This window comes from Euleptes europaea, chromosome 15 (genome assembly GCF_029931775.1).
Source record: "Euleptes europaea isolate rEulEur1 chromosome 15, rEulEur1.hap1, whole genome shotgun sequence".
In the NCBI taxonomy this organism is placed as follows: Eukaryota; Metazoa; Chordata; class Lepidosauria; order Squamata; family Sphaerodactylidae; genus Euleptes; species Euleptes europaea.
The window spans coordinates 46,957,493-46,976,479 of NC_079326.1; the positions used below are offsets into that span (position 1 = coordinate 46,957,493).

General features: G+C 46.8%; 1 protein-coding gene across 1 annotated transcript; it reads right to left on the reverse strand.

Moving 5' to 3' along the window:
* Positions 1–3,295: 3,295 nt before the first annotated feature.
* Positions 3,296–6,328, reverse strand: LOC130487700 (leucine-rich repeat-containing protein 52-like). The gene is made up of 2 exons (XM_056861200.1): positions 5,689–6,328; positions 3,296–3,555 (listed from the first exon to the last, which is right to left on the reverse strand). The coding sequence occupies exons 1-2, from the start codon at positions 6,326–6,328 to the stop codon at positions 3,296–3,298; spliced, it is 900 nt and encodes a 299-aa protein (XP_056717178.1).
* Positions 6,329–18,987: the final 12,659 nt, after the last annotated feature.

Here is an 18,987-nt window from a genome sequence, read left to right on the forward strand (position 1 = left end):
CGTTCCTTTCAGATAGCTCCATTTTTGTGTGTTTGTGTGGGGGGAAACTTTTATCTCGCTACAGCTAATTACAAAGCAGCATTTCAAGGGGCGGGGACTGAAATGCTTCCTGATCTGAGCTTGGAGACTGCTGGTGCAGAGATTCCCAAGTGTGGGTCCAGTGAGCAACGGACCTCAGGTAAAACTCCCATGCATAAACAACCTTAGTAGTGCTCGGGCTGAGTCTGCATCTGAATACTTTGACCTCTCATACGCATACATCCTCAAAGCGGGTTTGATTCCCCACTCCTCCACAGGAGCGGTGGAGGCTAATCTGGTGAACTGGATTTGTTTCCCCACTCCTCCACATGAAACCTGCTGGGAGACCTTGGGCTAGTCACATTCTCTCAGTCCCACCTACCTCACAGGGTGTCTGTTGCGGGGAGGGGAAGGGGACTGTAAGCCGGTTTGGTTCTTCCTTAAGTGGCAGAGAAAGTCAGCATATGAAAAACCAACTCTTCTTCTAAAAGCTAGACGTGGCCAGGGTCTCTCTGGACCTTCTGAGAAGGTCTGGTTCCTTCCAGTCATATTCTGAGCAGGTGTCCATTTCCTCGTTTCTCTAGGAGTGGGCGCTCGTTGGAAAGAACCTCACGATGGTCAAAGTCAACTCCAGGGTTCCCAGGACAGAAAGCAGGAATGTGAGGAGCAGCCCCTGGACCATTCAATTGAAAATATCAAAGTTGCACTTACCTGTAACTGTTGTTCATCGAGTAGTCATCAAGCTGTGTGCCAGGGGCCTGCTGCCTGGATTGTATTATGTCTACCCTTCACCATTTTCATTGGTTGTCAGGCTGTTTCTGGGCACAATTTTCAGTGCTGGCTGGCTGTAACCTTTAAAGTCCTAAACCACTGCAATGCCCTGACAAACCTGTGTGCTCTTCCCAGGCCCTTCGTCATGCCCTCTCCTATTGGAAATATAGGGCGAGAACACATGGTCGCTTTAGCCTCCTTTAGTCCGTTTCAGCCAGGATCGAGCGCATGCATTTTCACCGAACGTGCGTTTGATCCTAGCTGAAACGGAACAAAGGAGGCTAAAGCGACCGTGCGTTTTCGCACATTGTGGTTGGCTACACAGAAGAGGGATTGCTCAAAAGCAGCACAGGAAAAGAGGAAGACCCAACAAGAGATGGATTGGCTCTGTAATGGAAGACACGGCCCGCAGTTTGCAAGACCTGAGCAAGGCTGTTACGGATGGGACGTTTTGGAGGACACTGATTCAGAGGGTCGCCATGAGTTGGAAGCGACTTGACTGCATTTCACACACACACAGCACAGGTATAGGTCCTTGGCTGTCTGCACCTCCTGCTGACATTGCTGGATCCAGCTCACTGTTTTGTAGCAAAGGAGCTGCCATTGTGGTTGTTTATTACTTTAAGGGTGATGGACTTGCCCCCACTTGCTCGACCCCGAGTCAAGTCTCCAGTTTGTGCCGTTGCCAGCCCGCCTCCCCTTGAGACGCCGCCGGCTCGGCCTTTCTCTGTGGACGGACTTTGGATCTTCCATGATATGGGACACTCTGGATTTACCTTGGCACTATAGAGCCGGTTTGGCCATTAAGTGCATCCCTACCAATCTGGTGTATTGGCTGATTCAGCCGTGTGCACTATAGAGCCGCCTTGGCCGAATTGTGCATCCTTTTCTGTTTAATTTTAGGTAATCGCCGGTTTAGGCTCCTTTTTGATTTCATGTATTGGTGATTGTTCTGTAATTAGCTATTGTAACTGAGGGATTTGTAGTGTTGTATGATTTTTTATTACATTAAGGGTGAGGGATTTATAAATGTAGACATAGGGGGGGAAGTGTTTATTGGTTTGTTTATTAATTGAGCCCTCGTACTGTTGTTTCTACTAGCTTATTCTATTACAGCATAGGTATTTGTTTGCATATAACCTCCAGGAAGTAACAGGAGATGATCTGCTATTTCAACTGATCTCCGGCCAATAGGGGTCAGTTCACCTGGAGAAAAATGGCCGCTTTGGCCATTGGACTCTATGGCATTGAAGTCCCTTCCCCCCAAACCCCGCCCTCCTCAGGCTCTGCCCCCAAAACCTCCCGCCGGTGGCAAGGAGGGACCTGGCAACCCTAGTCATGTGGGTGTGAGAGCGATCTGGCTGCGACATCTGTCACCCCATTGATTGCCAGGGTTGATTCAGCTGATCTGGCTGGCTAGGCAGGTGTCCCCTACCTCCCTCACCGCTCCAGGTGCGTCCCTCCCGAAGCTGCGCACTCGCTGGAAGAGGACGACCATCCCAGATAGAAGGAGTGTACCGTTCTTTGGTCAAGGATACACGATACCCTAGACATGTGGCTGCCAAGAAGGAGGAGGAATAGAAGGTTTTTATGCCCCTTTTTTCTCTACCTCTAAGGTGTCTCAGAGCGGCTTACAATCACTTCCCCTTCCCCACAACAGGCACCTTGTGAGGTAGGTGAGGCTGAGAGAGTTCTGAGAGAACTGTGACTGGCCCAAGGTCACCCAACTGGCTTCATGCGGAGGAATAAGGAATCAAACCCAGTTCTCCAGACTTGAGTCTGCAGCTCCTAACCACTACACCACGGTGGTTTTTCCATGGACTTTACAACGAAGGGAAAGGGGAAAATTTCCTTGGAAGATAGCAAAACCACAGCTAACTTTTGTTTGTTAGTTTGTAATTATTTGTCTGTGTATTACATGTTATCCTGTCCTTCCTCAAAAATGCACAGAGCTACAGATATGTTTCCCCCACCCTTCACTTTAGCCTCCCAACAACTCCAGCATGGTGTAGTGGTTAAGAGCAGTGGTTTGGAGCAGTAGGCTCCGATCTGGAGAACTGGGTTTGATTCTGCACTCCTCCACATGAGCGGCAGATGGTAATCTAGTGAACCGGGTTGGTTTCCCCGCTCCTACACACGAAGCCAGCTGGGTGACCTTGGGCTAGTCACACCTCTCTTAGAGCTCTGTCAGCCCCACCTACCTCACAGGGTGTCTGCTGTGGGGAGGGGAGGGGAAGGGAAGGTGATTGCCAGCCAGTTTGAGTCTCCCTTAAGTGATAGAGAAAGTCGGCATATAAAAACCAACTCTTCTTCTTCTTTCATCAGGTAGGTTAGGCTGAGGGAGAGTGTCTAATCACCTAGTGACCTTCGTGGGACATTAAGCATGTGAACCCAGACCTCTTTTTTCCTAGTAGAACACCTTAGCCATTACCCCACACGGGCTCCACAATAAAACAGAGGCCAAAATCATGATGTTGACGCTTGTAAATGTTCCAAAAGAGCAATTTTAAATCATCGTGTACTCCTCGTCGTCGGATTCGTCATCAGCCCTCATGGTAGGGTGATAGTACATCACGGTGCTTATGCCGACCAACCAAGCTGCAATCATTCCACCGATAAATATGCAGAAGGCAATTATGGCCATATTTAAGAAATCCTTGGTTTCTAAATGCACGAGGCAAGAGAAATGGAGTTCTTGTTGCACTGGGCCAAAAAGCTGGAGACCCTGAAAGGACTTGGGTTCACTGCAGATGATTTTGTCGGTGTCTGTGAGCATAAAACACGAGAAGGATCAGCATTTTAAGAAGCAACCAGTAAGTCTGTAATTGGTTTTCTACTTAACGCTGACAGAGCAAGGTCCCCCATAATATTCTTGTTGACAAATTGGGAAAATGTGGTTTAGATCCTATTACTGTTAGGTGGATCTGTAACTGGTTGACAGATTGCACCCAAAGAGTGCTTGTTAATGGTTCATCATCCACTGGGAGAGAAGTGACACGTGGAGTGCCTCAGGGATCTGTCCTGGGTCCTGTGTTGTTCAATATCTTTATAAATGATTTGGATGAAGGAATAGAGGGGATGCTTATTTAATTTGCAGAGGATACTAAATTGGGAGGGGTAGCAAATACGGTAGAAGACAGAGCCAGAATACAGGATGATCTTGACAGGCTGGAGAATCGGGCTAAAACCAACAAAATGCAATTCAACAGAGATAAATGTAAAGTTCTGCATTTAGGTAGGAAAAATCAAAAGCATAATTATAGGATGGGGAGACTTGTTTTAGCAGTGTGTGCGAAAAGGATCTTGGGGTCTTAGTAGACCAAACACTGAACATGAGTCAGTAGTGTGATGTGGTAGCTAAAAAGGCAAGTGGGATCCTGGGCTGTATCAACAGAAGTATAGTGTCCAGATCACTTTACTCTGCTCTTACTAGACCTCACCTAGAATATTGTGTTCAGCTTTGGGCACCGCAATTTAAGGATATAGACAGCTGGAACGTGTCCAGAGGAGGGCAAGGCACCTCCTCGGGAGGTGGTAAGGTCTCCTTCCCTGGAGGTTTTTAAGCAGAGGCTAGATGGCCATTTGTCAGCAATGCTGATTCTGTGACCTTAAGCAGATCATAAGAGGGAAGGCATCTTGGCCATCTTCTGGGCATGCAGTAGGAATCACTGGGGTATGTGGGGGGAGGTAGTTGTGAATTTCCTGAAATGTGCAGGGGATTGGACTAGATGACCCTGGTGGTCCCTTCCAACTCTATGATATGCATGGATAAAGAGCCCTAAGGAGAATGAGGGAAGGGTGCAAAGTCCTCTATCATATATCTAATTCTGGGCCTGCCCCCAGTGCAGATCGAAAAACCCAAAGAATGGGGCCATGTATAGACAGGAGATATTTTTTTACAAATCTGAGAGCCCTCAGGTTTGTGGGAAAATTCCAAAAGTCTTTTTTTTTTAATGGTGGGGATTCAAAATCCCCCAAAGCAGAGCAGCATATTATCTCTGCTTACACCAGCTATGTCAAGAAAAACAGATATCACGGTCTTTCCTTCCCAAGTTGCACCCCCCCCTTTTCTCAGAGAGCAGGCAGTAAGGCAGGGGTGGCTAGGAGGATATGGCGACCCCTCCACTGTTTTCTCCTTCCTCCCTCTCCTCTGCCTAAGAAAGGTGATCGAATGGCAGAGGAAGAGACCTGGAGAGGGAGAAGGCCACTGCAGCTCCCCCTCCACCTCCCATAAGTTCCTTGGGAGTGAGACAGAGAGAAAGGTGGGGCCAACCAGGCAGGCCCTCCTCAGGAATTTCCCAGCCCGGAGTTGGCAACCTAATGAGGAGGCCTGGCAGCAATCGGAGAAGCAGCAGTTAAAAGACGGAAGAGGCTGTGGGGAGGTTGAGAGAGGTTGTCTTGTTTGGGGGCTTCCTAGAGTCACCTGGTTGGCCACTGTGTGAACAGACTGCTGGACTTGATGGACCTTGGTCTGATCCAGCATGGCCTTCCTTATGGTCTTATGTCATTTGTGATGGATTAATATCTGTTTGATATGCATAAATATTCTCTCCAGGATCGGAGGAGCGTACTGAATATATTTGGTGCTGTGGAACACAGGCAGGATAATGCTGCTGCAGTTGTCTTGTTTGTGGGCTTCCTAGAGGCACCTGGTTGGCCACTGTGTGAATAGACTGCTGGACTTGATGGACCTTGGTCTATCCAAAAGACCAAGGTCCATCAAGTCCAGCCACGGGGCTCCCGGCAAGCCTAGAGCTTGTAAATATTCATTCAAGTTGTATGTGCTAAAAGGTGTGGGAGCAATTTGAGGGAGCAACATGCCATTTACAAAAAGAAAATGCCATTCTTACGGAATTGTGAACAATGGAAAGATTATGTATCTCACAGAAAAGGTCTCACTTGAAAGCTCAATTGTAGTCTCCTCTATCCAGGTACAAAGCTCCAGCAAAGCACAGTCACACCTCCAGGGGTTATTGTGTATCCCCAAACTATAAAGGTGGTGCAGGTTTTCAAATGTGTCGTCATCGATATAACGCAGGCTACAGCCGCTCACATCCAAGTAGGTCAGCATGCCATTGCCGCTGAACGCGACCGCGTCGATCAGCGTGAGGTTCGCGTTGCCTGAGAGATTGAGCAGCATCAGCTTTCCCAGCTGGGATAAAGTATGGTGAGCTATGTAAGAAATTCTGTTGAAACTGAGATCCAGGTAGATCAACTTGACTGTCCCGGTAAAGGAAAAGGGCGGATCCATCGTGAGCTGGTTGTGGCTACAGTCCAGGTAGACCAGTTCGCTTAAATAGTTGAGTTCTATCGGCGGTAAAACAGTGAGGTTGTTGTTCGCCAGAATCAATTCTTTGCTGGTCCGTGGAATGTTGCTCGGAACATTGTGCAATTTCTTTCCTTGGCAATTCACTTTCCCTGGCTCACAGGTGCATTCTGCTGGGCACCCAAAGCTCTTTTGTGTCCCTATTATTCCCATTAGAAGAGCCAGCCACAAGGATACGAAGCCGTGAAAAGAGGGCCGGACGCCGTGCCCCATCCTGTATATCTTTTCTCTTTGAGTAGGGAAGGAGAGGTCTTGGAAACGCCTTCCGAAGTTCGAAAGCCAAGGAGGGCCACTTACTGCTGAAACTGTCCCGTGTGGCCTCAGTTTCTACCGGTTACTTTTATGACATCACCAGCTGGGTGCAAACTGAAGTGATGTCTAGCTTAGCAACAGAAGAGGCACAGCTAGGGTTGCCAACCTCCAGGTACTTTGGCAAACGAGAGTTAGCGTGCTGTCAGTTAATTAGCAAACATAAAACAGCAATTAAACTGCATTCAACTCAATTTATATACATGAAGAATTAGCAAACATAAAACAGCAATTAAACTGCATTCAACTCAATTTATATACATGAAGAATTACATAGTATACAAAGCTTATAGCCAACGTAGTATTGTAGCTTATCAACAAGTAGTCAACATATATTTACAGTCCGTATGCACTAACATTGAAGTGCACCATAAAGTCCTGAATCAGGATTGTTTCCTGTGTCCAAGAGGAAGCGTGTTAATAACAGCTAGTGTTGGTCCCTGAGCAAGGCTGTGATAAGCTGAAACAGAAAGGATACCGGTCTTCTGTTGAAGTGAAAAGACAACTAACTTTACCTCTTGGACACAGGAAACAATCCTGATTCAGGACTTTATGGTGCACTTCAATGTTAGTGAATACGGACTGTAAATATATGTTGACTACTTGTTGATAAGCTACAATACTACATTGGCTATAAGCTTTGTATACTATGCAATTCTTCATGTATATAAATTGAGTTGAATGCAGTTTAATTGCTGTTTTATGTTTGCTAATCTCCAGGTACTAGCTGGAGATCTCCTGATATTACAATTGATCTCCAGCCGATAAGAGATCAGTTCACCTGGAGAAAATGGTCACTTTAGCAATTGGACTCTATGGCATTCATAGAATCATAGAGTTGGAAGGGACCACCAGGGTCATCTAGTCCAACCCCCTGCACAATGCAGGAGATTCACAACTACCTCCCCCCCCCAGTGACCCCTACTCCATGCCCAGAAGATAGTCAAGGTGCCCTCCCTCTCATGATGTATCCAGTCCTTTTTCATTGTCAAGATATAAGGTGAAAGATGCAGGTAGTTTTTGTTCCAATTGTCCAAAAGGAATGGGGAGGGCAAGCTGTGAGACAGCAGGAAGAAATAGTGTTTGTATGTCGATATTGTGCTATAGTGCTGTAACGAGCTATTACCACTTACCTATTTGAAATTGTAACAGAACTATCAATGTGCTATAGTATAAACATTGAGGCCAAAAATAAGATTGGAGAGTCAGTACAGCAGCCATCTACTGTATAAAACTAATCAAATAAAAATAAATCACCATGCTTCTCAGAGTCATTGCAGAGTTGCCGTGGAATACTTGTGGAATAGAAAAGTCGGGGTGGGGGGGACAGGAACACGGGCAGAAAAATCCCACTCCATCGCCAAAGCACATGCCTCTACACCTGCAGCAACGAAATCAGCACAGAGAATCCTCACTGTGTGGAAACAGCCAAATTAAGTTACCATTTGCAATTATGTTCCCCTCCGGATGCTAGCTGTTGGTTAGATTAATTTATTGCTGGTTTTAGACAACTGAAGGGAAATGTCCCGATCCTGCTCAAATATGGCTTGTGTTGTGTGTGTGTGTGTGTGTGTACATCTGTCCTCAGGAAAAGGTTTATGGGGAAAAAAACATGAATTCATTGTCATTATAATTTATTGCGGTTCTTGACCAGTATTACAAAGTTAAAACATCATTAAAACAACAATAGTTCAATACAACAACAAAATTAGCTGCATGAACATTTTTTTGGAGAGCGAATAAACCCAATACAGTTGAGCTAGCCAAATGGGTTTAAAACTCTGCCTCAGCTTTAATATCATTTCCCCGTGTCTTACATACCCCTAGATAGAATTTGGCTACTTGTCTGGATACCCAGTGGTTTCTATCAGACAAAAGATATTCCAGTTTAGCTGCATCAGATTCATCAAGAAGCCCAACTAACACTGGCTGGAGATATTTTGATCTGGCCTCCTTGTAATATGGACATCTCAGAAGCATGTGCTGTGTAGTTTCCACCTCCCCCATTGAGCATAAACATAATCTTTCTGAGTAAGTGATCTTTTTGAATCTCCCTACCAGTATGGCAGAAGGAAGTGCCATGCACCTTGCCAAGAAACCATGAGTTTTGATGATATAATTCCAACTAAACCCAAAAGAGCCATTGTTCCATTTCACAGGCCTCTGGAATTATAAGACTGTTTTAGGTCCTGCTGGAGATGGAAATTTTGGTGAGTCATTTCTTCTCGCTAGAATTTAAGGAAGTAAGGAGAGAGAATAAGACGCCATTGTTTCTTATCAGTGTAGTGGGAAATTATATCTTTAGATCTGCTTCTTGGAAGACACATCATTGTCTTAGAGACTATTAGGGTGTGGATAGTCTTAACAATAATCGCAGTTCTAGTTACCTTCTAGATAAACTTGCGATGAATAAACGTATCTTATCTGACACACAAAAACATCATTCCCTAGAACAGCTAAAGCTACAAACATGCAGATCTTATTGACCTAATATAACTTATAGGCCCAGTTCAGATTCGTAGCAGTCCATGCATAATCACTAGTAGAAAGGCATAGCTGGCAAGATCATGAGACACCAATTTATAGTGCCTTAAATGAAAAGCTGAACATGGTATCAACAAGGACATCTAGGAGCAGATGTTATCAAGTCTGCAACCTTCTCCCCCACTGTTAAACCAGGCATTCACCTCTGTGACGATACCTTTTTCCCATCTGGGGATCAACCGTGTCCCTTTCTGAGCAAGAAGGAAGCATGAGTAGTTCTGAGATGTCTTTGAAACTCTAAGGCTTTGGCTTTGACGTTAATTCTCCAGTCTCTAAAGATTGCCTTCAACAGATTAACCCTGAAACCCATCTCTGTATGACTCAGTTTGCCAGCTACGAACTATCCAGAATATCATCTTCCTTTTCCTTTAGAAAGGTTATTGAAAAAAATGCCTTATGGTGAATCAGCCCATTGGTCCATCAAGGTCAGCATTATCTAAGACTGACAGCAGCTCTCCTATGTCAGACAGAGGTTTTTCACATCATCTACTACCTGATTCTTTTAACTGGAGATGCCAGGGATTGAACTTGGGACCTTCTGCATGCCAAGCAGATACTCAACCACTGAGCCATGGCTCAGATCACTGTACATGATTATCAGTTCCTTTTTTTTATCATTTATTTAGAACATTTTTATGCCACCTCTTTACAAACCCTCTTGAAGTGTTTTTTTAAAAATAATTTTTTAAAATTTCACATCTATAAAAATACAAACAAAAGTAGGGTATGTGACAACATAACAAAAACAACACCATACAATACAAACATAAAACATAAATTTAAAAAACAAGCAATTTCTGGGTGAACATATAGAATTTTGTTTCCATTTCAGTAACTTCCCTTAGTTGTACTCTTCTAGCTATTTTTAACATTAGATGTGCTACTTTTTACTTACTTACTTTGCATTTACATAAACCTTCTTGAAGTGGTTGACAAGTAAAATGTGAGAAAAACTGCCACAGATAAAATTAGCTTACAAAAATTCAAGCCATTAACATAGTATATTAACTACGGAATAAAATGTCTAGCAGCATAAAGAGTCTCACGAAACCGACTGAAAAACAAATTGGAAAGACTGGTGCCAATGCCAAAAAAGCCCTCTCTGGAGGCCACCTACCTCACCCCTACGGGCATGGGCACAGGGGCTGGGGAGGAGGAGCTTAATTGGTGGGTTGGTAGGTATGGGAGGAGGCCGTTTATCCTCACAACTGCCCTGTGAGGTAGGTTAGGCACAGAGACAGTGGCTGCCCCAAGATCACTCACGAAGCATCATGATAGAAGGCGGCTTAGAGGAGACATGATAGAGGTCTATAAAATTATGCATGGTTTGGAGAGAGTGCACAGGGAGAGGTTTTTCTCCCTCTCCCATAATACTAAAACGCGGGGTCGTCTGCTGAAGCTGGAGGGTGAGAGATTCAAAACAGATAAAAGGAAGTATTTCTTCACACAACTCACAGTTAAATTGTGGAACTCCCTGCCCCAGGATGTGGTGACGGATGCCAACTTGGAAGGCTTTAAGAGGGGAGTGGATATGTTCATGGAGAAAGGGCTATTCATGGCTACTAGTTAAAATGGATACTAGTCATGATGCATACCTGTTCTCTCCGGGATCAGATGAGGATGCCTATTATCTTAGGTGCTGTGGAACACAGGCAGGATGCTGCTGCTGCTGCTGCAGTCGTCTAGCTTGTGGGCTTCCTAGAGGCAAGTAGTTGGCCACTGAGTGCTGGACTTGATGGACCTTGGTCTGATCCAGCAGGGCTTTTCTTATGTTCTTATGATAGAGTGAGGATTTGAACTGAGGTCTCCCAGTTCCTAGTCCAACATTCTAATGACAGCACCACACTGGTTCTCATCGTGTGAGGAGATCCCTTGAAGAAATTGCTTTGCTTACTCTGCCTACACACCCTGAAAAGGCACCTCAGACTGCAATGGCCCCTAAGGTAACATGACAAGGGTGGAAATAATACAAGGTTGTTAAAGGAATGAAGAATATTGAGAAGGCATTACCCAGCCTGGATCTCAGAGAAGCAGAAAATTGCCAGCTTCCAGGTGGTGGCTGGAGATCTCATAGAATCATAGAATTGGAAGGGACCACCAGGGTCATCTAGTCCAACCCCCTGCACAATGCAGGAAATTCACAACTACCTCCCCCCCCCAGTGAATCCTACTCTATGCCCAGAAGATGGCCAAGATGCTCTCCCTCTCATCATCTGCCTAAGGTCATAGAATCAGCATTGCTGACAGTTGGCCATCTAGCCTCTGCTTAAAAACCTCCAGGGAAGGAGAGCTCACCACCTCCCGAGGAAGCCTGTTCCACTGAGGAACCGCTGTCACTGTTAGAAAATTCTTCCTAATGTCTAGATGGAAACTCTTTTGATTTAATTTTAACCCGCTGGTTCTGGTCCGACCTTCTGGGGCAACAGAAAACAACTCGGCACCGTCCTCTATGTGACAGCCCTTCAAGTACTTGAAGATGGCTATCATATCCCCTCTCGGTCTTCTCCTTTTCAGGCTAAACATACCCAGCTCCTTCAACCTTTCCTCATAGGACTTGGTCTCCAGACTCCTCACCATCTTTGTTGCCCTCCTCTGGAGACGTTCCTGGGATTACAACTGATCTCCCGGTGACAGAGATCAGTTCACCTGCAGAAAATGGCCACTTTGGAAGGCGGACTCTATGGTATTGTACCCCATTAAAGTCCTTCCTCAGGCTCCACCCCCAAAATCTCCAGGTATTTTCCAACCCGGAGCTGGCAACCCTAGAGACACAGCAGCAAACAGATATGAATAAATCATATGTAGTCAGCACCTATACCCATTATTTAGACAAAGCAGGTAGCTTAATCAGGCATATATGGGTCTCCAGTTTTACCCTAATGATAACCCTGAGAGTTGAGTTGCCAGCCTTGGGTTGGGAAATACCTGGAGATTCTGGGGGTGAAGCCTGAGGAGGGCGGGGTTTGGAGAGGAGGGACTTTAATGGGGTATAATGCCATAGAGTCCACCTTCCAAAGCAGTCGTTTTTTCCAGGTGAACCGATCTCTGTCGCCTGGAGATCAGTTGTAATAGCAGGAGATCTTCAGCGACCGCCTGGAGGTTGGCAATCCTACCTGAGAGAGAGAGGCTGACCCAAGGTCACCCAGTAAGCTTCATAGGAGGGTGGAGGTTGTTGCTTCCAGTCTCTCCAGTCCAAGTATGACCCTCCAGCCACTGCACCACACTGCTCTGTCACAAGGGATTTGAGGTTGTCATTCATACAGTGTGTTTATACAGGAAACTACTTGATAGGGCAGGAGCAGACTTGGTAGGGTTCTCATCTTCAGCAGAAGTCTACCCTCCTCTAATCTCCTCCTGAGATGCCACTTTCAAACATTCAGTGACGCTTAACCCTCCAGATGAAAAAAATGTCTCATTTAATTTTTGTTTACTGTCTGGAACCTGATGCTTAAGCCGTGGCCCATTCATCTTGCAGCCCGACACCTGAGCACACAGGATTAGAAATGGATATTTTCTTCCTTTAGGTGATATGATATTTTGCTCACAAAGACAGCCCTTAACCACCAGTCGGTCTGAGAGACTCGGACTAAAAACAGAACTTCCAATCCTTCGGTTAAACCACCGGTGTGTCAGATCTGGTTATTCATTCAAAAAAGGCGAAGAAGTTAACGGAATCAATCTGTTTGCAACAGAACAAGTTATCCTGTTGATCCATGGTTATTTTCCCTGCGATCTTAATTAAATTACGGACAAGGTAAATAGGTTGCATTATCCCAACTCCACCTCTCTTTGGAGCTTTTAAAGGATTAGTTTAGGGCCATACATTCTGGGTGCGGGAGTCTAGCAGCACCCGAGAGACGAACGGGATCTTCAGGCTTTTGAGAGTCAAAACTCCCTTGCTCAGATCACCAGATATTTTGTGGTTGTCTGATGAAGGGAGCTTAGACTCTCGAAAGCTCATTCCCAGAAAACCTGGTTGGTCTCCAAAGTAGGCTTGCCCGGTCCCTCTTCGCCACCAGCGGGAGGTTTTGGGGGCGGAGGCTGAGGAGGGCAGGGTTTGGAGAGGGAAGGGACTTCAACGCCATAGAGTCCAATTGCCAAAGAGGCCATTTTCTCCAGGTGAACTGAGCCAGCGTGGTGCAGTGGTTAAGAGCAATGGTTTGGAGCTGTGGAGTCTGATCTGGAGAACCGGGTTTGATTCCCCGCTCCTCCACATGAGCGGCGGAGACTAATCTGATGAACTGGATTAGTTTCCCCACTCCTCCACACGAAGCCAGCTGGGTGACCTTGGGCTTCTCACAGCTCTCTCAGCCCCAGCTACCTCACAGGGTGTCTATTGTGGGGAGGGGAAGAGAAGGTGATTGTAAGCCGATTTGATTCTTCCTTACGTGGGAGAGAAAGTCGGCATATAAAAACCAACTTTTCTTCTTCTCTATCAGCTGGAGATCAGTTGTAATAGCAGGAGCTCTCCAGCTAGTGCCTGGAGGTTCAAACAACAAACCTCGTGCTTATTTAGGAGATTAACAAACGCAACAAAGCACTGATGTCACGCTGCTTCTAAGTATAATATTCTTCTGTAACTTTGTACAGACTCGGGAATTTGAAAATAGTATTGTATGTGTTTGTGGTACTTCTATTATATTTCTGTGTGCCATCAGGGCTTTGTTGTGTTTGTTAAGCGCCTGGAGGTTGGCAACCCTACTCCAAGGTGCTGCTGGACTCAATCTAGCTCTTCTACTGCAGACCAAGACGGCTACACTCCCGGAAAGTATATTCTAGGTGCAGCCTCTTCCTTATTTGGATATGTCTAGACGGCTAATTTCAATGGGCAGCGACTGACTCTCAGATGAATGACTCCGCGACTTCCGTTTTGCTTAGCTGGTGATTCAACCTGGTGGGAGGGGAGGTGCGGGGGAGGCAGGCCGCTGAATCAGCAAAACCATCGCTGTCATGACTCAGCTGCTTCTCCTCTACCAAAACAGGATGGTGAAGAAAATCTATTTTTAAAGAGGCGGGCGTTCGAGGAAGGCCCATAACCTCCAGGAATAGTGAACCACGTTACGTTTTACTCAAATCTGATAACGTGCTTTGCTTAATTTGTGGTTTTTAAAGAGTTGCCCTGGGCACGTCTAGGGTTGCCAGGTCCCTCTTCACCACCGGCGGGAGGTTTTTTGGACAGAGCCTGAGGAGGGCAGGGTTTGGGGAGGGGCGAGACTTCAGTGCCATAGAGTCATAGAATCATAGAGTTGGAAGGGACCACCAGGGTGATCTAGTCCAGCCCCCTGCACAATGCAGGAAATTCACAACTTCCTCCCCCACATACCTCCAGTGCCCAGAAGATGGCCAAGATGCCCTCCCTCTCATGATCTGCCTAAGGTCATAGAATCAGCATTGCTGACAGATGGCCATCTAGCCTCTGCTTAAAAACCTCCAGGGAAGGAAAGATCACAACCTCCCAAGGAAGCCTGTTCCACTGAAAAACTGCTCTAACTGTTAGAAAATTCTTCATAATGTCTAGATGGAAACTCTTCTGATTTAATTTTAACCCGTTAGTTCTGGTCTGACCCTCTGGGGCAACAGAAAACAACTCGGCACCATCCTCTATATGACAGCCCTTCAATTGGCAAAGAGGCCATTTTCTCCAGGTGAACTGATCTCTACCAGCTGGAGATCAGTTGTAACAGCAGGAGATCTCCAGCTAGTACCTGGAGGTTGGCAACCCTAGCACTGTGTGAAACACCTGCTCAATGAAAAGCGTGCTAGTTGGAACCGATAAAGCACGAGGGGTTTTATTTTTTAAGCAGCATTCTCTTTGTGCTGATACTCAGCTGAAGGCCTACCTTAGGGTTGCCAGCTCTGGGTTGGGAAATACCTGGAGATTTTGGGAGCGGAGGCTGAGGAGGGCAGGGTTTGGGGCGGGACTTCAATGCCATAGAGTCCAATTGCCCAAGCGGCCATTTTCTCCAGGTGAACTGATCTCTGTCACCTGGAGATCAGTTGGAATAGCAGGAGATCTCCAGCCACTACCTGGAGGTTGGCAACCCTACCCCATGTAGACACAGAGACATTCAGTGCAGCAGGCAATAAGTGGACAGTTGCTCTTCTGATGGTCAGAATCCCCCAGGCCAAAAAAGAAAGTGAAGATAAAACGATGGATTCTACCATCTTTTCTGTTTGACGGGGTATAATACCATAAAGTCCACCTTCCCAAGCGTCCATTTCCTCCAGGTGAACTGACCTCTGTTGCCTGCAGTTCAGTTGTAATAGCAGGAGATCTCCAGCCACCACCTGAAGGTTGGCAACCCCAGACTACCTTAGCCTCAAATATTTTTATAGCTGCTGGTATGAATCCCCTCCTCGCCTGAAATAAAACCTCACACATTTAACAGAACTTTAAAGAGCTGCGGGTTTGTAAAAATAATGTATCAACGGAGTTAGCCAGTGGGTGAGCAGGAACTCTGCTCCAGCAGCTTCATTGTTCTGTACTGTCTCTGGCATCAGAAAGATTTTGGAGTGACTAATGTTGTATTTATAAAGGATTACTCTATAAAGGAAGCCAGGGCCCTCAATTTGCAAGATCTGAGCAAGGCTGTTAAGGATAGGACACTTTGGAGGACATTGATTCATAGGGTCGCCATGAGTCGGAAACGACTTGACGGCACTTAAACACACACTCACAATGTTGTATTTTGAACTCCCTTTTACAGGGGCATTTTATTTTAGGACTTCTGGCTATTTTAAAACCTCTGCAATGATTCCGGCTATGCCATCAAGTGGAACGCCAGCCTCAGGGGGCAGCTTTGCATTTGTGGCTGCTCCTTCTGTAATATGTAGTTAAAGGTAAAAGGTAAAGGTCCCCTGTGCAAGCCCTGGGTCATTCCTGACCCATAGGGTGATGTCACATCCTGACATTTACTAGGCAGACTTTGTTTGCGGGGTGGTTTGCCAGTCATCTTCCCTTTACCCCCAGCAAGCTGGGTACTCAACTTACCAACCTCAGAAGGATGGAAGGCTGAGTCAACCTTGAGCCGGCTGCCTGAAACCGACTTCCGTCGAACTCAGGTAGTGAGCAGAGCTTGGACTGCAGTGCTGCAGCTTACCACTCTGTGCCACGGGGCTCCTAAATATGTAGTTAGGGCAGGGGTCTCAAAACTGCAGCTCCAGAGCCGCATGCGGCTCTTTGGCCCGTTGAGTGCGGCTCTTGCGCCCGCTGGCGCCGGCAGCCAGGCTGCGGAGCCGGCACGCCTGAGAGAGAGAGAGAGAGAGCGGGCGAGCGGACACGCTGTCTTTCCCCCAAACACACACCGTGGAGAATGGCCGGGTCCCCCTTTCCCTCAATGGTTGGGAGGCTAAAGCCTCCCCTACCCTCTAGCCGCGTGATTGCTGGGTGGGTGGCTCAGCGGTTCCTGCCCCCCCCCCCCGCCCGCCTATCACCTGTTGGGCGGGGCGGGCTTCCTTTGGTAGACCTGGCCTCCGGTTGAGTCCCATTGGGAGGCCATGTCTACCCACTGGCTTTCTTGGCGGTAGACCTGGACTCCGAGGAGGGGAAAAAGTCCCCCTTCAGAGGCCAGGTCTACCAATTGGCTTCTATGGGCCTCCGGAGGCCAGGTCTACTGCCAAGAAAGCCAACGGGTAGACCTGGCCTCCGCCAGAGGCCAGGTCTACCAATAGGCTTTTATGGCGGTTGACCAGGCCTCCAGACGAGGACACCGGACGGGGACGGGGAAATGGCAGGGACTTACCATTTAATTTTTATCAATAAATAAGATCACTATTAAGTATGATATCAAGTTTTATTCAGTGTACCTATAGTTTAATTAAGACTTAAAACGTTAATTAAAGTTTATTAAGTTAATAAACAGTGTGCCTACCTATATAGTTTAAGTTTAAGAAATTTGGCTCTCAAAAGAAATCTCAATCGTTGTACTGTTGATATTTGGCTCTTTTAACTAATGAGTTTGCCGACCCCTGAGTTAGGGCATTTTTATCCCGCCGTTTCTCCAAGGGTGGGGTGTACATCAGTCTCCCCTTCTCCAATTTACCCTCACGACCACCCTGTGAGGTAGTTTATCCAGAGCGTGACTGGCCCATGGGCCCCTCTCCGGAGCGGTGTCTGAACTTGGCTGCCGCAGCTTACCATACAGTGAAGAACCTTGCGCTTTGGTGGCAGCTACTGCCAAAGCACTATTTTTAAAAAACCTGCACAGCCGATCAAATGTTCAACAGACAATCAGAAGCCTTGCTGGACGAAAGCCCCAACTCACCCTGCCCACTTTTAAAAAACACTAGGTGGGCGCCAGGAAAGGTGGTACCCCCCCCCCCTCCAGCACCACGTTGCATTATCTATATAAAAACTTGTCTCTATGTGGCCTGGTTTACTGCTTCCTTTATCACAAGAAGACCTGCCGCTTTTTGAAGGAACTACGGATAGGATAACCACCCTATTTCTCCTCTCAAGGGAGAATTTTTAAACATATCTAAAAGTCTAGCCTCCTTGGCAAATCACGTAAGTAAGTAGCCGAGTTAAGCAAAGGTAACTAGATCGTTTTCTTGGTAACCGGATACCATTTCTGGACATTCACAAAGCTTTGTAAATATTTAAACTTTTTATGGAGAGCCAGATTGTTCCAGTGAGTCACCCTTAATATAAGCGTTTGAAAGCAAAGTATTTAACTTCACAAGAGGTCTATCTGAGTTTGACCCTGGGCTGTAGGGGGGATGCAGGAAAGCGAATCACAAGAATGCCCCCTTGGGAACAATGGGAGATGCCTGAAGGCCTATGGATATCATAGGAGACAGGGATGCCAATTGGCTTGCATGGGCTCCATTGACACAAATTAGAGGACAGAAAAGTTGCAATGAAAACGCGGAACAGATTTAGAGGTCCCTCTTGGCAACCAGCGGGAGGTTCTAGGGGCGGAGCCGGAGGAGGGCGGAGTTTGGGGAGAGGAGGGACTTCAATGCCATAGAGTCCAATTGCCAAAGCGGCCATTTTCTCCAGGGGACCCGATCTCTGTCGGCTGGAGATCAGTTGTAATGGCAGGAGATCTCCAGCTAGTACCTGGAGGTTGACAACCCTATGTGTGGCCCAGTGGTGAGAGAAAATGTTTTCCTGGTAGAAAGTCCCACTTTCACTCCCAAACATCTCACCTGGTGGAAAGGGCCATCAAGTCACCGCCAACGTATGACAACCCAGAAGGGTTTTCAAGCCAAGGGACACACAGAGGTAGCTTGTCATTGCTGGCCTCTGCATAGCAACCCTGGACTTCCTTGGTGGTCTCCATCCAAGTACTAACCAGGGCCAACCTTGCATAGGTTCTGAGATCTGATGAGATCCAGCTAGCCTGGGCCATCCAGAGCATCTCATTAGAGCATAAGAAAGGCCCTGCTGGATCAGACCAAGGTCCATCAAGTACAGCAGTCTGTTCTCACAGTGGCTAACCAGGTGCCTCTAGGAAGCCCACAAACAAGACGACTGCAGCAGCCCCATCCTGCCTGTGTTCCACCGCACCTCATATAACTGGCATGCTCCTCTGATCCATCACGACCAGTATCCATTTTGACTAGTAGCCATGAATAGCCCTCTCCTCCATGAACATGCCCACTCCCTTCTTAAAGCCTTCCAAGTTGGTAGCCATCACCACATCCTGGGGCAGGGCCTTGCTTGTGGGCTTCCTAGAGGCACCTGGTTAGCCACTGTGTGAACAGACTGCTGAACTTGATGGACCTTGGTCTGATCCAGCAGGGTCTTTCTTATGAGGGGAGGAACTTGGATGGGTATAATGCCATAGGCCATTTTTGCATGGTAATTAGCAGCGCATTCCAGGCTGAATGGCTCCTCATATTTTTTTGAATTTTACATGCTGAACCGTCATTCCGAAAGTGACTGCAAAGCCGACGCAGGCCTGCTTCTCATTACTAAAGAGCCCATTTAACGCAACCTTTGGTGTTTGCCGTGAAGAATCCCCCTCAAGGAACCATGCAAAATAAAAGCGGCGCGTTAGCTATGCACATGCTAA

Bases quoted from the DNA above. Each gene is read 5' to 3' on its own strand.
- LOC130487700 (XM_056861200.1), bottom strand. From the start codon at position 6,328: ATGGGGCACGGCGTCCGGCCCTCTTTTCACGGCTTCGTATCCTTGTGG. The intron at 3,556-5,688 runs GTGAGACCTTTT...TTATGCTCACAG, and splicing joins GACTACAATTGAGCTTTCAA to ACACCGACAAAATCATCTGC.